The sequence below is a fragment of the Stomoxys calcitrans genome, chromosome 2 (genome assembly GCF_963082655.1).
Source record: "Stomoxys calcitrans chromosome 2, idStoCalc2.1, whole genome shotgun sequence".
NCBI classification, from domain to species: domain Eukaryota; kingdom Metazoa; phylum Arthropoda; class Insecta; order Diptera; family Muscidae; genus Stomoxys; species Stomoxys calcitrans.
Window position 1 is genome coordinate 75,349,912 of NC_081553.1, and position 25,890 is coordinate 75,375,801.

General features: G+C 38.3%; 2 protein-coding genes across 9 annotated transcripts in view; one reads left to right on the top strand and one right to left on the bottom strand.

Moving 5' to 3' along the window:
* LOC106083468 (ankyrin repeat domain-containing protein 50) overlaps window positions 1-25,890 on the top strand; it is a 266,226-nt gene that overhangs the window by 138,228 nt on the left and 102,108 nt on the right. The window lies entirely within an intron of this gene.
* Window positions 12,964-24,899, bottom strand: LOC106083469 (phosphate-regulating neutral endopeptidase PHEX). Its single transcript, XM_013246509.2, has 2 exons — window positions 22,983-24,899; window positions 12,964-13,023 (listed from the first exon to the last, which is right to left on the bottom strand). The coding sequence occupies exons 1-2, from the start codon at window positions 24,897-24,899 to the stop codon at window positions 12,964-12,966; spliced, it is 1,977 nt and encodes a 658-aa protein (XP_013101963.2).

Here is a 25,890-nt window from a genome sequence, read left to right on the forward strand (position 1 = left end):
TGCTGACCCATCTTTTTGGGTCCGCAGATTCCATGCCTGACGTCATGAATCTTTTAGTAAGTAAATTATTAATAAACTTTCTTACGGTAGAGTTGATGCCTAGAAACTACAACTCCTTCAAGATTGACGTCGGTTTTACATTCTTGAAAGCACTTTCAATGTCAATAAATGCTACCTACCATTGTATATTCCTTGACAGCGAGAGAACTATCTATGTAGTCGACTGGGTCGTGAAGGGCTGTTGGATTTGCCTTTACAATATGCATGCTGCTGCCGCGACAGGCGATCTCCAGGGATCCTTGCCCTAAGATATGTTTCCTCTATCAACCTCTCAAGAGTCTTCGAACATCTTTCGCCTTCGTGTGGTAGGGTTTTCCGCTTTCGGAATGAAAATGACCTTCATGTCCCTCCATCCCACAGGTATATATGACCTCCTAATACAAGCAGAGTATATCTCCCTACGTCAGAGAACCAGTCTATCAGGCACAGCTGGTAATTCAATCGGTGATACATCATCAGGGCCTGGCGACTAAAAGGAGTCGAAACTTCTCTGAATTAAGTAAGCAGTTTAGAAACAAGACTATCTCTCGACAGACTAAGATTACAAGACACCTATACTACCCGTATCCCCTGTTTCTTCATGGAATGTTCATGGGAAATTTGGTATTTGGTAGATACTATCAGTATGGAGTATGGTTCTGAGACATGGATACTTGTGAATGCAGACGAGGCAGTGCTTGGAGTGTTTGCGAGAAAGATTCTTTGTAAAATATATGTTCAATTTTACATTAATGGAGAATAAGGGCGTTGTATGAATCACAAGCTGTATGACGACGATAGCATAGTCGTCATACAAAATACAACGGCTGCGTTGGATAGGTCATGTTGTCAGAACGGTCGAAGAAGCTCCAACAAAGAAGTCTTTTGAAGGCAAACACGGTGTTTCACACAAACCGGGAAGACCAAAAGCCCGATGGAAAGATCAAGTTGTGGGAGACACCTCTAAACTTGGTGTTAGAGATTGAAGAATGAGCGCAGAAGATCGAGGCGCTTGGAACGCTATTCTACGTTCGGCTAATGGGACAAATGATCTGTCATAGCCAATTTAAGTAAATAAGTAAATGACGTAAGGACATCATTGTCAGCTAGTACTGACACCCGGAAAAATTAACTCATTAAAAAATCACCCTTTACACTCCTAGCTGTGCGGTATGTCCTTTTGGCAAGATCGACGGATGACGTGATATGGGCAGCTAGTAGCTAAAGGCAGAAATATATTTTGCCTTACTTTTCTAAAGGGTTTTCTTCTTTTTTTTTCTTTAATTTTATTCAATTTTTACCAATTTTTAAAAATTAAAAATTTACAATCTTTTCCAAAATTAAAAATTCATCAATTATATAATTTTCACGATAAAAAAGGTTTCCCTTCTATTTTTTTTTGCACGGTGATGAATTTTCATTTACACATTTTTGCATTTCAACATGTCACCATGCAAATGTTCGTAGATTTTGGCTTCATTTCTGCTGTGTGGATATTTTTTTTTTTCGTTTTTTGTTGCTTTTCTTTTTCATAGTCATAAAGTTAATTCTGTTTATTTTTGCATTTTCCTCTTTTTTGATCGCTGTTGATGCAACGTACAGCAGAATTCCAACTTTTTTTTTTTGTCGGCCAAATATTAAGGAAGTTTGCTTGGAGGTAGGCACCTGTGAGTGACGCAAGGACTTTAAGTGAAAGCAAAAAATGACACAGAAGGACAAATTGGAAGCAGTCCAGTGGAAATGTGACAAAGGCAATAAGGAAACAAAACCTTGGTTTTTTGCTGGCTTTCAGGAATAAGGTTTAAATTGTCTCTTCCCACTCCATTATGGCTGGTTATGCAAATATACTTTAGGAAAATGAATTAAATTGTCAGACCCAAACTGATGAAGATGATGGTGGTGGGAGAAAACATTTTCTTTTCTTTTTCTTGAGGGACACAAAGTATAACATGTTGCTCGCAACCTTTTTCAAAATAAGTGCTCATTTTTGGAAGAGCCATTTTTTGCTACAAATTAAATTTCCATATACAACGAAAGCAAGTTCAATTTAAGTTCATTTTAATTATTTAGAGCTTTTTTAAATTTAAATATTTAAAACAATAGAAATGTTTTAATTATAATTTTTTTAATAAATGCGGCCTTTCAAAGTCTTTTTTCCCATATATCAACACTTGCTGCTATTATGCTTAAACAATTGAATTAAACTATAATTAATTAAATTAGGTCAGATGGCCTGCCATTGCCTGCCTGTCACTCACCATTACCATTATCATCCCCAACTCATTGCAGCCTCCGTGGCCGATTGACGAGATAGACGAAATGCTAAAAGTTCGATTGGCATACAATTGCTTGCCATTTGAAGCCATAGATTTTGATTTCGTCTCATCAATAATTGAAATGAAGACACGCCAAAAAAGATTGCTAGAATGAAGTAACAAGAAAACAATACGACACAAAGGTAATATCAATTTCTCATCCTTGATGTTCTCGCTAACAAAAAAAAAACAGCATTGGTGTTAAAAATTGATTTCATTTCTTGAGGAAAATCCTTTCAGAAGAGAATATTTTCTCGAGCAAACCTTTATAGAGAGGAAGAAAATGTGATTTTATATCAATGAGGATTGCACAATTCAATTTTACTCAATAGCAAAGGCATTTTTTCAAATGTGCCAACATGTTTTCCGATTAGACAGTGACCTGTCTTGGCGGACACAATGACTGAGACGTTTATTGTAGCCAGTGACAGCAAACCTGTAGACCTCTGCAAGTCTAGATTAGGCCACATAGTTTTGGAATGCTCACAAGAGGGGATTTGTTACCATCTATCATTCGTTGTCCTTCGGGCCTGGTCCTGAAAACTTAGCTTACATGTCGCTAGAGGCATACCTACAGATTCCAGTTTCCCTGGAATGTGTAGGGTAGTTTCTAGTCTCGCAAGCTCGTCCGCTTTACAATTTCCTGGGATATCTCTGTGTCCCGGCACCCAGAACAGTTGAATTTTTAACTGTTCAACCATCTCGTTAAGAGATCTGCGACCGTCGAGAGCGGTTTTTGTGATCAGAAATACGTTCTCCAGGGATTTAATGGCTGCCTGGCTCTCAGAGAAGATATTTATGCCAATGGTCGTTATAACATTATATCTTAGCCACACACTGCAGTGGTCAGGCAACCTTTTCGATATGACCAGTTCTACATCTTTAGAGTACGCCCCAAAGCCTACCTGATCGTCTAGTTTGGAACCATCCGTATAGAAGTAGATGTAACTTTTATTACCAGAGATATCGTAGTTCCAATCGGTTCTATCAGGTATAGTGGTAGGAACCTCTTAAAAAAAAACCCTCAGGAAGGGGGTGTTATGGGTGTAATCCACACTGCCCGGAACGTCAGATATTGTATCAAGCATAACACAGTGTCCGCCACATGACCAAGGAAAAAGCTTCCTTAGCCCCACGGCAGTGGTCGGCGCAATTTTTATTATTATCAAATTCAGTGCAACAGATGGTGTCGTCCTCAGTGCAGCTGTAATGCAAGCCATCTTTTGAGACCGTTCATTTTTGAGCAGTAGGTGGACTTTTGAAGCGCCGTCCACCTGACCACAACACCATATAGCTCCATAGGTCTGACTACTGCAGTATATTCCCAATGGCTCTCTTCCAAAATGTTGGATTTGAAGTTCAATTTCCTGTCCAGAAAAACATCCAGGTATTTTGCGCTTTCTGTAAATGAAACATTCTCTTCTCCCAAGAAGTCGGGTGACACTGTAGGCAACTTTTACGTCCTGCTGAAGAGAACTACTTCTGTCTTGCACGGATTTGTACCTAGACCATTTTCGGCAGCCCACTTCGCTGTTGAACCTAGAGTTTTTTGGCGGTATATCTCAAGGAGTGCTGGGAAACTTTCACCTAACCGCAATTGCCACGTCACACAGTGGGATGGAAAAAAAACAAGTGGAAATATGAAAAAAAAAAAACAAATGGAAATAAGTCTGCCACATTGAAACGAATAGAGATATATTCATGAAATTTTACATGATTATAGCTGAGGCTGTTTTCAATGTTTTTTGCTGAAAAGTACTTAAGAAGGCTAATAAAATTTACTATTTTTTGTCGCGATATATGCTAAGGTCCGATTCTTCAGTCAAAAGTACTGCCAGCTACAAATCAAAAAATGTGAAAAAAGTAAATTTTTGGAATTTTTTCGTAGAAATGCGTAATTTCATTGTTTCGTCTCTATACTGAAAATTTGGCCCAGCGCTATCAATTTTACTTACTGTACTGTAAGGAAGACTTAATGTAGATGGAGATCTGTGAAGTACAATATTGGCATTTTTTAACAAAAAAACTGGGAAACCCCTCGAGTTCTCAAAACGCAAAGCTGAGACCCCAACTTTATAACATATTTTCATTGCGCCAAATAATTACTAATTGCATGCAAAAATTTTTTTGTGCCATCCAAGGTTTAAGGTCTCTACAGACATTTTACTAAAAAATGTAAATTTTGCAAACATCTTTCCGCAGTGTGGGGATTTTTGGTTTTTTCATCAAGAAATGTGGCCAAAATTTGTACTAATTTTTTTAAAAACATATTAGTTTACAAATTTGTGAAAAATTAGAACGTTATCCTTAATATTTTTGGTTTGATGATATTTTCAATTTTGTTAAAAAAAATTGAAATCGGTTCAGAAAAGCTTTCACAAGCGACAAAATAAGAGATCAGCCTCTGCGAAAATTAAAAAAAAAATTTGTTAGAGAAATTTCTTGGACACTGTAGGACTTTTTAAGCACTTTCCAGCAAAAACAAATTTTTAAAAATCGGACCATAAATGCGCTTTTCACAGCCCGTACATAATTTTGTAGGGTCGAGGTGACCAACTTTGAAGGCCCACCTATGGGCCCCTGGGAATTCTTGTGCCCTGAAATTTTGCATATAAACTGGATAACACTTCAGCTATAACCTTGTTTTATAAAATTTTATAAAGATATCTCTATCCGTTTCAAAATGGCAGACGTATTTCCATTTTTTTTTATCCCATCCCACTGTGCGTCATCAGCATACGCGACTACTTTTACACCCTTTTTTCTTCGAGAGACAATAATATATTGTTAATGGCTATATTCCAAAGTAGAAGAGACAGTACACCTACTTGAGGTGATCCTCCGCTGACCCATCTTTTTAGGTCAACGGATTCCAAGCCTGGCGTCATGAATCTTTTAGTAAGTAAATTATTAATAAACTTTCTTACGGTAGAGTTGGCCTAGAAACTCCAACTCCTTCATGATTGAGGTAGGATTTACATTTTTGAATGCACCTTCAATGTCAAAAAATTCTACCATATATATTCCTTGACAGCGAGAAAACCCTCTATGTAGCCGACTAGGTCGCGAAGGGCTGTTGGATTAGCCTTTACTATATGCATACTGCTGCCGCGACAGGCGATCTCCAGAGATCTTTGCCTTAAGATATGATTCTATCAACCTCTCAAAAGTCCTCAGCATAAAGGTTGACAGACTAATAGGACAAAAATCTTTCGCCTTCGTGTGGTAAGGTTTTCCTGCTTTTGGAATGAAAATGACCTTCGTGTCCCTCCATCCCACAGGTATATATGATCTGTTACAAACAGAGTATATCTCCCTAAGCCAGGGAACCGGTCTATGAGACACAGCTTGTAATTCAGCCGGTTAGCACATCATCAGGGCCGGGCGACTTAAATTAATCGAAACTTCTTATCATCCAAAGGATTTTGGGCTCAGACACAATTTCCCTAATAACCTCCGGCGAATGCATACCAGTGACAAACTCTTCTGGCGCCATGTTGTCCATTGGAGAATTTCCCCTGAAATGTGTATCAACGAGTAGTTCTAGTATTTCCTCACACGACATTGTCCATACATTCTCTGACTTCTGAATATACCCCACCGTAGTAGATCTCGCGGACAGAATCTTCCTTAGCCTTGAGGACTCAGATGTATCCTTCACGGAGCTGCAGAGTTCTACCCAGGAATTGTTCTGAGCCTTTCTCAGCTCGGCCTTATATCTTCTTACGTTAGTCTTATAGATGTCGCAATGGTTGAAAATTGTAGTTACTACGGCCATTTTAGTGCAAATCGGGCGATACATGTATATGGAAACTATATCTAAATCTCAATCCTTGGGCCAAACTTTTTTGGCCCAAGATATGTGGAAAATTTCGTGACGATTACATAACAAATACGACTTGTACCTTGATTAAAAGAATATATGGACTCACAGACGGACATGGCTAAATCGAATCAAAAAGTGATTCTGAGTCGATCGGTATACTTATCAACAAGTCTAGCTCTGCTCCTTCTTAGCGTTGCAAATCAATGCACTATTTTATAATTCCCTGTACCACAGTTGTGCTGTAGGGTATAATGAAAAACTGTTTTGGAAATTTTAATTATGAAAATTAATTTTGACGATAATTTTTATAAAATAAAATTTTTCTATTTCACTTTCTGAAAATATCAAAGTTTGATTAAATTTTTCGTAAAAATTTAATTCCGAAAAAATCTTTACACTGAAGAAATTTATTTCCTAATTGTGAAAATTTTTTCCTTTGGTGAAAAATATTTTATATCATATTAAGGATTTTTTATTTTAAATGGTAGGTCAATAAATCCTTAACTTTGCGGCTTGTTATTAAAAACTATATTTGGAATAGCTGCCCTTTAGACCGACCGCCCGATCTCCCGATATAGGATATTGGGGCTATAAAAGATCCATTTATTACCCGAATTCGATGAAATTTGTCGCAATGAGTTCTGATAGATCCCCACCCATTCCTTTCAAATGTAGTCCAGATCGGACCATATTCGGATATAGCTGCCATATAGACCGATCTCCCGATATAGAGTATTGAGCCCATAAAAGGAGCACTTTTCATCGGATGAAATGTTACCAATTTATTGCCTCAAGACTTTAAGTCTGGAGATCGGTCTATATAGCGGCTAATATAACAAAACTCCGATTTTATGAGATTAGAAGGTTTTTATAGAAAGAATATGAAACCATCAAAAACTGTTTGGAAAATGTTTTTATACCCAAGATATTTGCTAAACTATAAATACCCACATAAGGTATTTATTGGGTATTAACCAAACAAATACCCAAATACCCGTTGAGTATTTACACGGTAGAAACCCACCTCTAGTCAAGTTCGTTTTTATATAGGAAATTAAATTTAAAGAAAACATCTTTATTTCAAAGTTTTGGTTCTTTGGCTCGTTTTATTGCTAAAATCCTTCGAATAAAAAAATCTTGAATTTAGGGACACATTTTTTTCAGTGTAGGTTAGTTATGAGTTGCAGTCTATTTTCTGAACAGACTAACTTTGACTATTTAAGTCCATTGTGATACCCTGGTCTGAACCCACAACTCTGGCACTAGCAATCCTAGCACGCTACCAGCTTGGCTACTAGGCCGCCCAGAAATTACAAGGCGACAAAAATCTAATTTGGACGAAAATTTCACTAGTCCTCATTTGCTTAATTTTTTTTGCTTTTTAATTGGCCAACCACTCTCGCAACCCTTTTTGAAATAAATAATAAAATTTAAAATATAGCCCAGCATGTTTTCAAGGAATATATTGTTTAGATGATAGTGCACCACAGACTAGCAGGCAGTCTTCAATGCAACAGTCGACCACCAACCAACCTCATGCAGTTTCAACATTTCCAACTCTGTTATTAGTGGACATTTCAGTAATTGGCAAAGCAAAAAAATAATCTAAAGCCATGACTAGAGCCATTGTGGGTTGGAAAAATTCTGTTGTTGACACAATATTTTTGTAATTTTATTTGAAAAATTGTTGGCTTATACAAATATGCCGCATAACCACTTTTCATGGCATGGTTGGCAAATGGATATCCCATGAAGGCACATGAGCCATCTCCACTGGTGCTGCCATACTCGTGTGTGTGTGTGTGTGTATGTTTTTCCCATTTTAGATGATTTATTTATATAATTATGAAAATGAATCGTAGTCATTATGTCCATGGTCCACGGTCCATGCTGCAAGTGATGATAGTGCAAAAATGCAGGGTCGAAGTCGAGCTCATGCATATTTGTGACTAATTACTCTGAGGTTCATTTAATAAAAGGTATTTGGAGTGGTTATTATGAGCGATACTGGTGCTTAGCCGTATTGACTGGAGAAAATTGTTTTCAATGAATTTCGTAAATTAATCTAAAATCATGGATACTGTAAAGGCAGTTTTAAGTTTTAGGGTAAATAGATAAAGAGATTAAGGGCAGAATCTAAGGATGTTTGGTCGACTGAAATTAAATTAATTAATGGTAGTAATTTCCTCGAAATATTTCTCTAAGCCCCCATAAAGTATATATGTTCTTGATCGTCATGACATTTTAAGTCGTTCTAGCCATGTCCGTCCGTCTGTCCGCCTTTCCTTTCGAAGGAATAAAGCTAGCCACTTGAAATTTTGCACAAATACTTCTTATTAGTGTAGGTCGGTTGGGGTTGTAAATGAGCCATATCGGTCCATGTTTTGATATAGCTGCCATAATAACCGATCATGGATCTTGCCTTCTTGAGCAACTAGAGGGCGCAATTCTTATACGATTTGGCAAAAATTTTGCATGAGGTGTTTTGTTATGATATCCAACAACTGTGCTAAGTATGGTTCAAATCGGTCTATAAGCTGATGCTGCCATTAAAACCGATCTTGAATCATGATTCTTCAGCTTATAAAGTGCACAATTCTTATCCGATTTGGTTGAAATTTTACGTGACGTATTTTGTTATGACTTTCAACAATTGTGCCAAATATGTTTCAAATCGGTCCATAACCTGATATAGCTGCCATATAAACCAATCTTGGATCTTGACTTTTTGGGCCTCTAGAGGGCGCAATTCCTATACGATTTTGCTGAAATGTTGCGTAACGAGTTTTGTTACAATTTCCAACAACTGTGCTAAGTATGGTTCAAATCGGTCTACAAACTGATATAGCTGCCATAAAAACCGATCTTGAATCCTGATTTCTTGAGCCACTAAAAGGCGCAATTCTTATACGATTTGGTGGAAATTTTGTGTGACGTGTTTTGTTATGACTTTCAACAATTGTGCCAAATATGTTTCAAATCGGTCCATAACCTGTATAGTTGCCTTGTAAACCGATCTGGGATCTTGACTTCTTGAGCCTTGATTTGGCTGAAATTTTATACATCAGCTTTTCTCTTGACCTTCAACTTACATGTCAAATATATTCGAAATCGGTCCATAGCCTGTTACAGCTGCTCTAAAAACCGGTCTTCCTATTTTATTCTTAAGCCCCTAAAGGACGCAATTCTTTTCGATTTGTCAAAAATTTTACACAATGACTTCTACTATGGTCTCCAACATTGAAATCAATTATGGTTCGAACCGACTTATGTATGGCTCCAATAGCAAAGCAATTATTTTCTTGTATCCTTTGATTGCCTGAAAGAGATACCGTGAAAAGATCTCGACAAATGCGATCAATGGTGGAGGGTATGTAAGATTCGGCCCGACCATACTTAACACGCTTTTACTTGTTATCCATATTTTGGTATAAATTTGCCACAATTTTCATAAAAAATTTTACTTTTGACCTACAAATTGATTGCAAAAATTCTTACAGTTTATTTTTACACCCACCACCATAGGATGGGGGTATACTAATCTAATCATTCTGTTTGTAACATCTCGAAATATTGATCTGAGACCCCATAAAGTATATATATTCTGGATCGTCTCGACATTCTGAGTCGATCTAGTCATGTACGTCCGTCCGTCTGTCCAAATCACAATAGTGGTCAATATCGTAAAGATAGCCGCCAGAATTTTTGCACAGATACTTTCTATTGATGTAGATCGTTGGGGATTGCAAATGGGCCACATCGGTTCAGATTTAGATATAGCTCCCATATAAACCGATCTCCCGATTTGACTTCTTGAGCCCCTGGAAGCCTAAATTTTTGTCCGATATGGCTAAAATTTTGCATGCGGTGTTCTGTTACGACTTCCAACAACTATGAAGTACGGTTTAAATCGGTCTATAACCTGATATAGCTCCCATATAAAACGATCTCCCGATTTGACTTCTTGAGCCCCTGGAAACCACAATTTTTGTCCGATTTGGCTATAATTTTGAATGCGGTGATCTGTTAGGGTTTCCAACAACTGTTCTATATAAAGTCCAAATCGGTCTATAACCTGATTTAGCTCCCATATAAACCGATTTGCCGATTTGACTTCTTGAATCTTTGCAAGCCACAATTTTTGTCCGATTTGCCTGAAATTTTGCATGCGGTATCCCATTGCAAATTTTGTCCATGAACATTCCATTAAGGAACAGGGGCAAATTTCTCACATATCAATGAGTGCAGTCCGATTCAAGTTTAAGCTCAATGATAAGGGGCCTCCTTTTTATAGCCGAGTCCGAACGGCGTGCCGCAGTGCGACACCTCTTTGGAGAGAAGTTTTACATGGCATAGTACCTCACAAATGTTGCCAGCATTAGGAGGGGAAAACCACCACTGAAAATTTTTTCTGATAGTCTCGCCAGGATTCGAACCCAGGCGTTCAGCGTCATAGGCGGACATGCAAACCTCTGCGCTACGGTGGCCTCCGCGGTATCCTATTATGACTTCAAACAATTGTGCCAGTACGGTCCAAAGCAGTCTATAACCTGATATAGCTCCCACATAAACCGGTCTCTTGATTTCTTTGTTCCTTGTTCGAGTACTGGTAGACCTCTACACCTATTTGCGGAATGTGGTCCTGATCGGACCATATTTGGATATAGCTGCCATATAGACCGATCTTCCGATATGGAGTAATGAACTCATAAGAGGAAAAATTTTCATCCGATTTCGATGAAATTTGGCACAGTGAGTTTTGGTAGTCCCCTACCCATTCTTGTTAAATGTGGTGCAGATCGCATAATTTTAGGATATAGCTGCCATTTTGACCGATCTCCCGATATAGAGTATTAAGCCTATAAAAGGAGCAACTCATCCGATTTCGATGAAATTTGAAACAGCTTTGGTACCCTCGTACAACTTTCTGTTGATTATCGTTTAGATCGGACCATATTTGCATATAGCTGCCATATCGACCGATTTGCCCATATAGAGTATTGAACCTATAAAATCATCCGATTTTGATGAAATTTGCTGGATTTGTTTCAGAGGAAGGACCTAACCTTCTTTAGTCAGAGTAGTATTAACTTTCCTTACCCCACCAACCTTCTGTGTGTGTGTCCCGCACTAGAAGTTAGAAGCAGTTCCACTTTAGATTCTTATTTCTTTGATAACCTGTCTGATTTGGCGGATGTGAACATTCGCAAGTTATTGGGCTTTTTAATGCGATCTTAATGGTTCAACGGAAGAAACTAGAATGCATCTTCCTTCTTCTGTTCCTGTGGTATCACAATGGACGAAAACCTAATCTAACCTAACCCCACTTTTCAAGTTGAAATATAACTATTTAGGCAAAATTAAAAATTTTTGGAAACATTGTGGAAAGCTCTTCCCTTTCAACTATTTCATTTCATCCTGTATTTCAAGCTGTCAATTTATAATATTGACAGGTAACTAAAAATCCACCTACCCCAAATTTAAGTGCTTCTCTTTATTTGGTAGGACAACACAAATAAAAACCTTAACAAAATCCATGCTGAATTTGAAATATTAAAATGGAAGATTTACTAAAAAGGACACATGACCTCAGGTAACATTTGGCTTCACAAATGGATGACATGCACCGACTGACCCATATTGAAAATTATCGAGAAGATAAAAAACCAACACAGCCATGCATCTCCAAACATGAATGGATGACTTAAATGTTGTAGTTATATTAGTACGAATGTAGAACCCTGCAAACATTTTCGATCACCAAACAATCTTCCGCGAATCTTCTGGATGAAGGAAGACGAGCCCGTCTAAGAGTCATAGACGAATCTTCTGGAAGAGTGTTCCGCGAGTCTTTCATATGAATTGCTAAAGAGTAAAACAGAAGAGTCTTGGAAGATTTAGAATCACGAAAGTATCGTGTGGACGAGTAACAAATTAGTGTTTTGGAAGATTTAGAAAACACTCTTCTAGAAGTGTTTTGGAAGATTTATAAAACACTTCTAGAAGAGTTGCACATTACTCGCCTGGACGATTAACATATTTGTGTTTTGGAATATATATTAAATATTGTTTAAAAAGAGTTGCACGTTATTCGCTTGAAAGTTCTTAAAATTCATATCAAGATTTATTGAAAACGTAACAATTAAAAAGAAACTTAAATCGCGACAGTTAACTCAAGCGATTTATAAACTAATCTTCTGGACGATTATATCGCAGTGGGTTGAATAATAATCATCGCGAAGAGTTGGTAAATCTTCCGCACACGCTATGGTTGTCCAATGATATCGTAAGAAGAGTGTTTAACGAGTCATATTGACGATTATAACGCAATGGGTTGTAAGAGAAACGCCGCGAAGAGTTGCATAGACAACGGCACATGCAATAGATTGCCCAATGTTACGTAGAGGAGTACTTTGCCACTCATACGGAAGAACAATTGCGTAAAAATCATCCTGAAGATTGTTTTATTCATCGCTAAGAGGAACGCTCTTCGAAAATTTTAAAAAAAATTTTTGTAGGGAATATATATGTGTATGTTGAATGCATGTATTTATGTTGGTTGTATGTATGTATGTGTGCACACTTATGCAAATGTATGTTGAAAAGGTATTAAGCCATATGTTAGGACAAAAAGAATGAATCCATACAAATAAAACAACGTTTTTGTATTCTCTTGATGTTTTTTTCTCATTTCGGACTATAATGACAAACAGAAAATGGAAGTGGATAAAAACCAAGAGTTATTGAATAAATGACTGATCTAGTGAATGAATGCATTGCAATTTATCTGACAATTGTCGGCAAGTGCTCGCTCGTTGACACAATTAAATGTTTAAGTGACATCTGCGAAGAATAAAAAAAGAAACAAGAATTAAAACGCCAAAAGCAGAAAAAATTGGTTTAATTCTCGATGACAACTGTATAGTTCTGAGACAGAATAATGAGTTTTATCCCCTTCGTAAACCTCCCTACTCCCCCCATGAAGAATTCCATCAATTAGCTGTAGAGTGGTGATATTATACCAGTCAAGCATGAGTATTTTATTTTTATTGAGTATGGGACATTTGGGGCTTTTGGCTTTTTGGGCATGGACATAATGATATGTCACGTGCTTGAGTGAAGAGTCAGTAATTGTCTGTCATGCATTAGTGACCCATGTGAATGAAAGCCACTATAATGATGAATAAAAGCATCGGACTTAACCCGGTATGTTATACAACCAGGTCGAGTGTTTATTGCCATTAAGCTGTTGGAATTTGAAATTGAATTGTTGTTGAGGTTTTTAGGGAACTAGCAGAACCCGGCCTTCACCTTCTTTTACAACCTATGGAATACAATTATTCTTTGAATATTTATTTTTGACAATTAAAGATCTTTTAGCTTGGTTAACAGTATAACAATATAAATGCCTTTATCTGAATCTCGTATTATCTTTATTGATCTATGAATTCGCTCGGAGGGCTTAGGGCCATTTAAGTTTGGATATTAGATTTTCTCCATTCTTAAGAGACTTTATTTGAGCCCGATATTCTCATGGGGATTTTGGGAGGTGGTCCCTCAGACACTTGGCCCTGAAAATAATATCAGCATCGGTCACTATTGCCATTGGTTTAAGGAGAGTTTATGCGATGAGGCGTCCCGAAACACTTGGTCCCAAAATTGGTTATCAAATTCGTTTTCTAATCTCAAATACCTTTTGTTTGAGCCCAATATTGCCATGGTCGACAAATTTGTATTCTTTGGACGGTGTTTTGAGAAGGGGGCGGCGATGCCCCATATACATCGTCCTACATTTGGATATCAGATTCGTATTCTACTACCTAATGCCTTTATTTGAGGGGTAGACCACCAGAAAATTGGTCCCGAAAGTGGGAAGTCGCGGCTCCCCAAATCCTTGGTCCCACATAAGGATATCAGATTCGTATTCTACTCGCAAATAACTTTCATTTGAGTCCCATATTGCAATGGTCTCGGTAAATGTATGTGTCCGATTTAGGGGTGTTTTGGAATTCCGTGCTACTTACAAAATCTTTAATTGTTTTTCATACCACACCTAAGTACCGGTGCCTGTTGGCCGCGAAAGCCGGGCAATGATATAGAAAATGTTCCAACGTCTCACCATCTTTCCCACATGGCCTACACATGCTATCACTTGCCGCACCGATTCTGCATAAGCGAGCTCGCAGTCCTATGTGTCCTGTTATGATGTCGAAAGCTATACTGACCTCCTTTTTATTCCTTCCAGTAATAGCCTCGTCTTTTTACGATCCGGATCTCGTCCTACCATTTCGCTACTTCGTTTCGCGTTCGTAGCCCACGCCCTTAACTCGGAATGCGTCGACCTGAAAGGCTTAGGTTCAACCAAGTTTATTGACGGCAGTCCTCTAGCCTTCACTGCCAATTTGTCTGCTTTATCATTCCCCCTTACTGCGCTATGGCCCGGCACCCAAACGGTGCGGATCGTGCCATTCTCAGAGAAGGCGTTAATCTCCTTCTAACACTCCAAGACTGTTCGAGATCTTAGTGTCCTGGTTGTTATTGCCCTGATGGTCAGTTTACTTGCCGTAAAGATGTTCACACTCGATGTCCTCGCGTAAACACCACACCACCTCACGTATTCCGTGATCGCTCGTATTTCTGCCTGCAGCACCGTATTATGGTCAGGCAGTCTAAAACCAGATATCAGTCCCTGGATTCTCTATGTAGACCCCCTCACGTAGTATGACCTACTACTATGCTCTAACCATTCTCCCATCGTCTTAAGTCTCATAGCCGTAGTGGCTGCCTCACACTTAATCTGTATGTCAATGGTAAAATGTCATAAAAATTTTTCACCTCACCCATTATCTAAATACTGGAAAATGCTTCTATAGTATAACACTTTACGTGATATCAGAACTTTTCAAATTTCTCCATACAAAACCACAATATCAATATTTTCAATTACTGTAAACGAATTATAACAAATTATTCTACACATAATGAATTAATCATCAATCCTTCATATAGTCAGCCAATTGTTGTATCTGAGTAAATTCATAATTCTACCTTAATTGTGGTGTATTTTAGTGACGGTGACAATATTCGAAAACAATTAATAAACAATAATAAATTATTTGTTTGTAAATGACGCAATATAACCATTTTTTCTCCTATAACAATCTAAGGACCGTCATACACATTTTCATAAATTCAAAATCACATCTATACACTAGGAGTAATTAAAACAAGTAAACGCGTGCTAAATTCGGCCAGGCCGAATCTTCTATACCCTCCACCATGGATCGTATTTGTCGAGTTCTTTTCCCGGCATCTCTTCTTAGGCAAAAAAGTATATAAGAAAAGATTTGCTCTGTTATTAGAGCGATAGCAAGGTAAGGTCCGGTTTGGACCACAATTAAATTATATGTTGGAGACCTGTGTAATATGTCAGCCAATTCGAATAAGAATTGCGCCCTTTGGGGGCTCAAGAAGTAAAATAGAGAGATCGATTTATATGGGAGCTGTAGCAGGCTATAGACCGATTCAGACCATAATAAACAGATATGTTGATGGTCATGAGAGAATCCGACGTACAAAATTTCAGGCAAATCGGACAATATTTGCTTAAGAAGTCAAGATCCCAGATCGGTTTATATGGCAGCTATATCAGGTTATGAACCGATTTGAACCTTATATGACACGGTTGTTGAAAGAAAGAATAAAATACGTCATGCAAAATTTCAGCCAAATCGGATAGGAATTGCCAGATCTGTTTATATGACAGCTATATTAGGTTATGAACCGACAGTTGTTGGATATCATATGAAGTATTTGTGCAAAAATTTCAAGCAGCTAGCTTTACTCCTTCGAAAGTTAGCGTGCTTTCCACAGACAGACGGACGGACATGGCTAGATCGACATTTAATGTCATGACGATCAAGAATATATATACATTATGGGGTCTCAGACGCATATTTCGAGGTGTTACAAACAGAGTGACGAAATTAGTTTACCCCCATCCTATGGTGGAGTGTATAAAAATTACAAATATTTTTAAGAAAAAACTTATTCTAACTTCCAAATGCTGCAAATCCATCTAAAGTAATTCTGTCCCTTTAGAAATGTGCCACAATGTAGTTTAATGTATGTCCCAGAATGATTGGAAAAAAATACAACTCAAAAATCGTTGTAATGGAAAATAATAAATAATTGTAATGGTAGTATGTAATAATAATGATAATAATCACAGTTTATTAGTCAACGACGAAAAAAAAAGCATGGAGACAAATTTCCATTGACTGCTATTAATTTGTGTATGCAGCGTTGCATGAAATGGGTCTGGGAGCGACACTACTCCAGCACTTTTCTTGTGGCACGTAATGGCGACAGCAACGGCAACGGCATCGGCGACATTATAAGTTTAATTTCTCCCAATCCTACAATTAATATTCCCAGCTGGGGCTGCCAATAACAAGCCTCCATCTGCAAGGGGTATAAAATTGGAGACAATTTTATCAAATTGAACCAACAAGCAACGGCATTTTTCATTAGCTATTCACACTAGCTGTACATGTGTATTATGTTATAAGTTTGAATTTAGTTTTTTTTTTTTGTTTTGTATATGGTTTTCAGTTTAAATGCCTTCAGGGGTATTTTTTAAACATACTCGTACGAGTACACATCCCATGTGGTCTGCCATATCGACTGGCAGAGGAGTACTACTCCAAGTCTATAATTAATACTAATCAAGGAAACTGCAAATGTCCAGCTCTAGCTGTTCAATTAATTTAAATAAATGGTTTAATATCGCCAAAGATTTATCTATTCAATCATGATATGAGAGTAATAAGAGTTGGTTGCATTTGCCAATATCGACTATTGCCTCTAAGTGGCCAGTTGTTGAAAATTCTTTTGCCTGCAATCACCATGTTAGATGTTAATTTTATGTTATTGAGTGAGTGAGTGAGTGAGTAAACTGGCAGTGTTATTAGAGACAATTGAAATGGAAAATTACTTCATTTGTGTGAAGTGTGTTCACATTTCCTTTAACGTTTCCATTACAGAAGACAATACTCGATTTGGGTCTAAAGGCTTGAGTTGACCAATTGATACTAGAGTTTTAATTTATGGGGACCACCATCATCAAGCTTCGACAAGAAAATAAAACATATAAAAGCTAAACTAATTTTAGCCAAGCCAAATCATAGGTTGAAAAGTGTCCTAAAAAAACAAAAGTTTTTGTTTTGAAACATATGCCGTCCTCTTTTGTTCCTTTTGGTCCCCATATAGGCAGAAACCAAAGTACTATGTAAGGTGGATGACGCATATGGATAGCAACGGTTGGTAAGATTTAGGTTAGATTTAAGTGGCAGTCTGCCATCAGACTCACTTAGACGTTTTCGTCCATTGTGACACCACATGAACAAGAGAAACCAATAAGGAAAGGCAAAAGACGGGCGGAGCCGACTATATAATACCCTACAAATACCCTACAATCATAAATTCGGGCAATATATAAATATATATGTATATGAGAGCGATATCTAAATCTGAACCGACTTTCAAACAGATCGTTTGAAAATTGTTGTTACTACGGCTATATAAGTGCAATTCCGGCTATAAACATGTATGGGTGCTACATCTAAATTTGAATCAAAATCTCGCAGATATGTTTAGATCAGTAATAGATCGGTTACAAATTGTGTTTATTACAGCCTTATAAGTGTAAATCGGGCGATACATATATTGAGTTTCCCAAAAAGTAATTGCGGATTTTTTAAAAGAAAGTAAATGCATTTTTTATAAAACTTAGAATGAACGTTAATCAAATATACTTTTTTTACACTTTTTTTCTAAAACAACTCAAAAGTAACAGCTGATAACTGACAGAAGAAAGAATGCAATTACAGAGTCACAAGCTGTGAAAATATTTGTCAACGCCGACTATATGAAAAACCCGCAATTACTTTTTGGGCAACCCAATACTTGGGAGCTATATCCAAATCTGAACCGATTTTGATGAATTTTGCCAAATTTTGTGCATATCGGTTCAAAAGTGTAGTTTCTACGGCCATTTAAGTGCAAATCGGGCGATACATATATATGGGAGCTATATCTAAATCTGAACCGATTTTGATGAAATCCTGCACATATGTTAAGATCAATAACAAAACAATCCGTGCCAAATTTTGTGCAGATCGGTTGAAAATTGTAGCTACTACGGCCATTTAAGTGCAAATCGGACGATACATATATATGGGAGCTATATCTAAATCGGAACCGATTTTGATGAAATTGTACAAATATGTTAAGATCAGTAACAAAACAATTCGTGCCAAATTTTGTGCAGATCGGTTGAAAGTTGAACCTACTACGGTCATTTAAGTGAAAATCGGGCGATATATATATATGGGAGCTATATCTAAATCTGAACCGATTTTTATGAAATCCTGCGCATATGTTAAGATCAGTAATAAAACAATTCGTGCCAAATTTTGTGCAGATCGGTTGAAAATTGTGGCTACTGCGGTCATTAAAGTGGAAATCGGGCGATATATGTACATGGAAGCTACATCTTAATCTGAACCGATTTTGATGAAATAGTGCAGATATGTTAAAATCAATAACAAAACAATCCGTGCCAAATTTTGTGCAGATCGGTTGAAAATTGTAGCTACTACGGCCATTTAAGTGCAAAACGGACGATACATATATATGGGAGCTATATCTAAATCGGAACCGATTTTGATGAAATTGTACAAATATGTTAAGATCAGTAACAAAACAATTCGTGCCAAATTTTGTGCAGATCGGTTGAAAGTTGAACCTACTACGGTCATTTAAGTGAAAATCGGGCGATATATATATATATATGGGAGCTATATCTAAATCTAAACCAATTGTGATGAAATTTTGCAAAAAGGTTAAAATCAGTAACAAAACAATCGGTGCCAAATTTTGTGCATATCGGTTGAAAATTGTGGCTACTGCGGTCATTAACGTGGAAATCGGGCGATACATATATATGGGAGCTATATTTAAATGTGAACGGATTTCTACCAAAATCAATTGCTCTCGTCATTGGGCCAAAAAAGTAATATGTGCAAAATTTCGTGATGATTGGACTACAAATACGATCTGCACCTTGATTACAAGAATACATGGACTCACAGACTCACATGACTAAATCGAATCAGAAAGGGGTTCTGAGTCGATCGGTACACTTATCAATGGGTCTAGCTCTTCACCTTCTTAGCGTTGCAAACAAATGCACAAACTTATAATACCCTGTACCACAGTGGTGGTGTAGGGTATAAAAAGATGTCTTATGGTTCCTTCCGTTGAACCATCCAGAATGCTCAAAAAAGCCCTACAACTTGCGAATGTTCACATCCCCTAAATCAAACAAGTTATCAAAGAAATAAGAACCTAAAGTGGAACTCCTTCTGATTGCCAGTGTCGGATACACACACAGCAGCTGCTCTATAGTCTCTTCTTCCTCGAGGTCCTCACAGCTTCTGCAAAAATCGTTGCTGGCAACCTTCAGTCTGTTAGCATGTTTTCCGATCAGACATTGACCTGTCACAATGGACTCCATGACTGAGGCGTCTGTTCTAGCCAGTGACAGCAAAGATGTAGACCACTTAAAGTCTAGATTAGGCCACATAATTTTAGAATGTTTACAAACCCCCTGGCTGCCTCGCAGTCTGAGAATATATTTATGTCAATCGTCGTTATGACATTACATTTTAGCCATTTCACCACTTCTTTAATTGCAAGGATCTCTTTTTGACACATACACTACAGTGGTCGACTAAGCTCCTGGATGTGAACAGCCCAAGTGATTCAGAGTACACCCAAAACCCACCTGGTCGTCTAGTTCCATACGGATGGTTCCAAACCAGGGATAATGTTGTTGTTATATCCTACATAACCCCAATGGTACAGGGTGTTATAGGCTAGTGCATTTGTTTGTAACACCCAGAAGGAAGAGAGATTGATAACAATCGACTCAGTTCACTTTCTGATTCGATATAGTTATGTCCATCTGTCTGTTCGACTCTCCATGTTAATTTGTATACAACCTACAGGTCGCAATTTTCATCCGATCGTCTTCAAATTTAGCAAAGTCATTTTTTTAGTCAAGAGACGAAGCCTATTGAGATTAAAAAAATAACCGTTCAGATTTGGATGTAGCTCCCATATATATGTTCGTCCGATTTTCAAAAACATTGCAATAATGTGCTCATTTGGTAACCGATTCTCTCGAAATTTGGCAACAAATATTTTTTTATGACTCTCGTCATTTTATAGAAATCAATTCAGATTCAGTTATAGCTCTCATATATATATCCCCCGATTTTCACTCCCAGAGCCACTGCAAGCGCATTTATTGACCAATCATGGCAAAATTTTGCACAACGCATTCCTTAACGACTACCACAGTGTCTAAGAAGTTTGGTCCAAATCCGTTCAGATTTAGATATAGCTCCCATATATACGTTCGTCAGATTTAGGGAAATTTGCAATAATGTTGTCATTTGTCAACCGTAGTTATTACAATTGGAACATATTTGCTCGAAATTTGATACGGATTTTTCAATAACCTATCTAAAAACATCCGTCGAGGTCCATTAAACTAGTTCAAAGTTAGATATAGCTCTCACTTTGTACTTATGGGGTATTGTATTATACAGTCGGCACCGCCCGACTTTTGCCTTTGCTTACTGGTTTTTGTTATAGCAGTGTGTTTGTTCTATCTTTCTGCTTGATTCTGTTGAGTATCCAGATCCAGATCCAGGAAATAAGAGATAAGTTCGTTGAGGTAAATGTTCAAACAATCGCAGATGTGGTCGGGGGCGTGATGCATTGATCGCTTAAGATACGATCTCTATGCCATCTAGAGGTGAAATTGAGGATTGGTAGAGGTTAAAAAGTGACGAAGATATCACCACGCGTTGGGGAACTCTCTGTTTCACTCTACGATGCTTCGACTTCTTATCGCTAATTTCCACAAATGACCACACAGATAATTCGCAACGAATTGGCGATATCCTCAAATAGTTTGGCATAGCTGACCTTGTCGAATGGCTTTAATTGGTCCAGTGCCACGAGGATCGTCCCATCACATGGCCTGGGCTGATTGAAGCTACGGGAAATGTTCACTCTTTCCATCTTCCAGACATCGGGTAATTTAAGAATGTTCAAAGACAGGTTGAGGATCGTCCTATCACATGGCCTGGGCTGATTGAAGCTAAGGGAAATCCATGCTGATGCTCGGCGACTGGAAATTCTCCAACGAGGCTCGGAAGGAGTGGTTCCTCAAGCGGGATCACTCTTTCCGTCTTCCAGACATCGGGTACTATAAGAATATTCAAAGACATGTTGAGGATTGTCCTATCACATGGCCTGGGCTGATTGAAGCTACGGGAAATGTGTGCAGTTATGGCATGCAGTTTTCGAAATCCATGCTGATGTTCGGCGAATGGAAATTCTCCAACGAGGCTCGGGAGGAGTGGTCCCTCAAGTGGTCCCTGTACGACTTTCCCTTACTCGGATCCTTTCCAGGCTTCAGTAGCGGGGTCACTCTTTCCATCTTCCAGGCATCCATGATGGTGTTCGGCGAATGGAAATTCTTCAACTCGGATCCTTTTCAGGCTTTAGTAGCGGGATCACTCTTTCCATCTTCCAGACATCGGGTACAATAAGAAAGTTCAAAGACAGGTTGAGGACAGTTGTAAGGTACTCGACTCCAGGTTGATGCAGATTCTTCAGCATCAGTGTAGAGTTTCTGTCGGGGACCAACGACTTGGATGACTTGGTGCCACGGATGACATTTGTAACTTCGTCCATAGTAAATTGTGATGGCTGAAGACCACGGATGCAACGAATGGCTCTCATCCTAACCCTGGCACATCTCTTCGGTTCAGTCACAGTTACGTCGCCAATAGTTACTGAGGTCCTGTCATCCCGTCTACCGGGGTTCGTGAATGACTTAACAGTAGAGCACAGTTTGCCTAAAGCGGTACCTAAGTTACAATACTCCAAGTTTTTCAGCCACAAATTCCGCTTATGTTCCTTGACTACCCTGTTTATTTCCAGATTCAGCTGTCTGATTCTGGGTTTAGTAGGGTCAGTGCAAAGAATCCTCTAATGGTAAGGTGGTGTGATCCCAAAGAATTGACTTAACAATAGAGCCCAGGGTCAATGCAAAGAATCTCATAATGGTGAGGTGGTCTGATCCCAAAAAATTGACGGCTGGCCAGGTTACGTCACTCAGGAGATCAGGAGATGCAATGGAGATGTCTGACGTGCTACTGCACCTCCTCGTAAACCTAGTGGGGGCATCCTCATTCACCGTGCAAAACGTGGAGCCTTCAATCTGCTCTGCCAAATCTATGCCGCTGGTAGTTACCTTGGGGAGAATGCCACTTAAAATATTCCACATGAAGATATGTGTAAGTGGATGTAGCTGATAGTTAAAAATCGGCTGTGGTGGGTATCCGAAGTTTGTTCTGGGCGAACATAATGTGTTTTAATTATTTTCCTGCGGCTGCATGTGTTTCGCTATGGTCAAAATTTACATCCTCTATGCACCCATTTTATTAAAACCAATCAAAAAAATTCTTAATTTTATGATTTTCTTTTTCAAGTCTTTATTTCAAAACATTACAAATCATTTAAAAATTACACTTTTTTTTAACACTCATTAACTCCTCTCACCATATCCTGCAAGGCTTTTCACCCACACTCATATTCGATTTGGGCGAACAATTAAAAGCCAAAGAAAATTCTTGAAATTTCGACCAATTCCTTCTTACTCTAAGATCATGCATATCATGACCTAAATCAGTGGTCTCCAAAGCTAAATCAGAAATTTGTTTTAAATCGCCACATAAAAACTGCACAGAATTAACAAAGAAATACTGGTCTTTGGTTAAGTGGAATAGAGGAAATTCCAGATCTTCCTCTAAAGTTCTATAGAAGTGATAAGCCATGCGTAAGCCAGAAACATCGGCAATATTTTCGGAAATAATTTCGGTGGGACTATTGGCAAAACAATGCATATGTGGAGTGTAGTGATGGCCCACCTGAGAGCCCAGATAATCATAATTGCTTCTATAATCATAGACTATGTGAAACAGATCATAGGCATGGATAATTTCATGGGCCAGTATAACACCCAACAAGGAATACTGATGTATATGGCTAAGTTTTAGATCATACAGAGGTAATTGTAGATAGCCGTGGGGTATAAGAATGGCATTTTCAAATATTTTCACTGGCGACGAGGAACTCTGGGTGGTGGCATCCAAATTGTAGACCTTTTCAGCTACACTGGCATTGTTGGCCTTGAGATTTTTGTAATGCAACTGATTGGTAAATCTTAAGATATTCAAATGGGATTGTACAAAATCACTGCGATTTATGCTAAGAGTTTGATAAAATGCCTCCACGTAGTGCTCAGTACAATTGCGAGGCAAGTTGCCCACTTTCAATTGCATACCATGCAATTCTTTGAGAATAAAATGTTGCTCCTTTTTATTCAACTTCAAGTGATTCTCCTCCACCAGGGATTCAAAGGATTTCTTTAGGTTGTTGAACATTTTATTGAGACTTTTTTCCATAGCCACACGTTTATCCTTGAAGTAATGCTCCTCATATAGGAAATTCATGAAGACAGGCATAAAACTTCTCAGATAACGAATGCAGTTTCTTTGTTTCCTATGTGGCAAATCGCCATTAACATGATACATAAATTTCAACATCAGATAATAGGCTATGGTATCATTGCCATAGCCATCCAAATGATCCTTGAGATTGGCAAAAAATTTAGCATCCCAAGCAAATGTTTGCACTTTAAGCTGCTGCAAGTCCTGCGTGGTGTTGAGTACTATTTGAAAATATTTTAACCAATCCACTTGGGGCACACTAGCCTGCAGTTCTTTAAGTGTTAAGATATGAAAATTATCCGCATAATTCTTTTTGTCAGTCTCATTGATAACCTGATATTTGGCCAGTTCATTGAGTATCCTCTCAAATTGCAATAACTCCTCGGTCAGACTATGACTTTCATTATGGCTGAGACCAAAATTCAAGAAAATATTCTCCACATCTTCGGCCTCCAAAATGGTGTGGGCATGGTGCTGAGCCAATTCCAGATAATATTCCGAACTGTTGCGCGGATTCACATTTACATTGTGGGTGATGAAGATATTATTCAAGCCATATCTTCGCAACACCGCTGTGACTCTCAGCCAATCGAATTGTGAGATATTCTTCCATTCACCCTCCTCCAAGGCAAAGATTGGCCACTGCATCTCCAGCTCCTCATGCAAACCCATTAGAAAGGAATTCAAAACCAAAGTATCCAACTGTTCACATGATTCATACAAATCCTTGGCTTTGCCATACACACCACTCTTCCATTTCGCATCCGTCTGATGCTCCATAAGACCGCGAAATTGTTGATTGACTTTCGTATCCATATAACCCGGCATGTCAATGTATTCACTGCTCGCATTATAGCTTCTATGCCAATTGCCACAAGCATAGGCATAGAAATCTTCACATGGATCCACTGAACTATTGAGGTTAGTCTCAATTAAATTTCCATAAAATTCATTAACATTCGAAACGCCGCCCTCCACAGGGTGCGTCTGTATCTCATCCACAATGATGATTATTGAAATTATAACAATTTGTAGACCATAGGTCATGTGAATGTTGCTTCTCATGTTGTCGTTTCGATTTGCCCAACTCGGCGGTGTCTGTCAGCGGCAGCACTAGGTCTTCAAGTTGTCACTCCCCACACAAGACTAATGAGAGAGCACATCGAACATCATTTCTTCCTTCATTGTTTTGATAGGCCAAACTTAATTGGCCTTAATCAGTTCTTGACTTTATCACAATTTTTCGCTTTTTTGTTTACATTCGAACATTGATTCTGTGGTTCAGTGTGAGTGTGCGGCTTGTTTCTTTGTCATTATCATATGGGCCGGCCATCCTTATCAATGGAAAAACCATAATAAATTTTCAGCTTGGGAACAGTCAATGAACCCTGTTTGAAAATAGTAAAATAGGGGGCAAATTGAAAACTACAGTAATTCCTCGATTTACGGCGTGATGGGTTCCAAAAGCGCGAAGTAAATCGAAATTCAAAAAACTCCTAGGTCAAAATCACCAATTTAATTGGCTGAGATATAATCTTGATCGTCATGTCATTTTAAGTCGATCTAGCCATGTCCGTCCGTATAGTCTGTCGAAAGCACGCTAACATTCGAAGGAGTAAAGCAAGCCGCTTGAAATTTTGCACAAATACTTTTTATTAGTGTAGGTTGGTTGGGATTGCAAATGGGCCAAATCGGTCCAAACCGATCTTGGGTCTTGACATCTTGAGCCTTTAGAGGGCGCAATTCTCGTCAGATTTGACTGAAATTTTGCACGTGGTGTTTTGCTATCACTTCCAACAATTGCGCTTGGTATGGTTCAAATCGGGTAATTTTTTGAATTGGCTGCCATATAAACCGATTTTGGGTCATGACTTCTTGAGCCTCTAGAGGGCGCAAATCTCATCCGATTTGACTGAAATGTTGCACGTGGCGTTTTGGTATCACTTCAAATACCTACGTTAGGTATGATTCAAATCGGTTCAAAAGCTGGTATAGCTGTCATATAAACCGATCTTGGATCTTGACTTCTTGAGCCAATTGAGCGCGCAATTGTCCT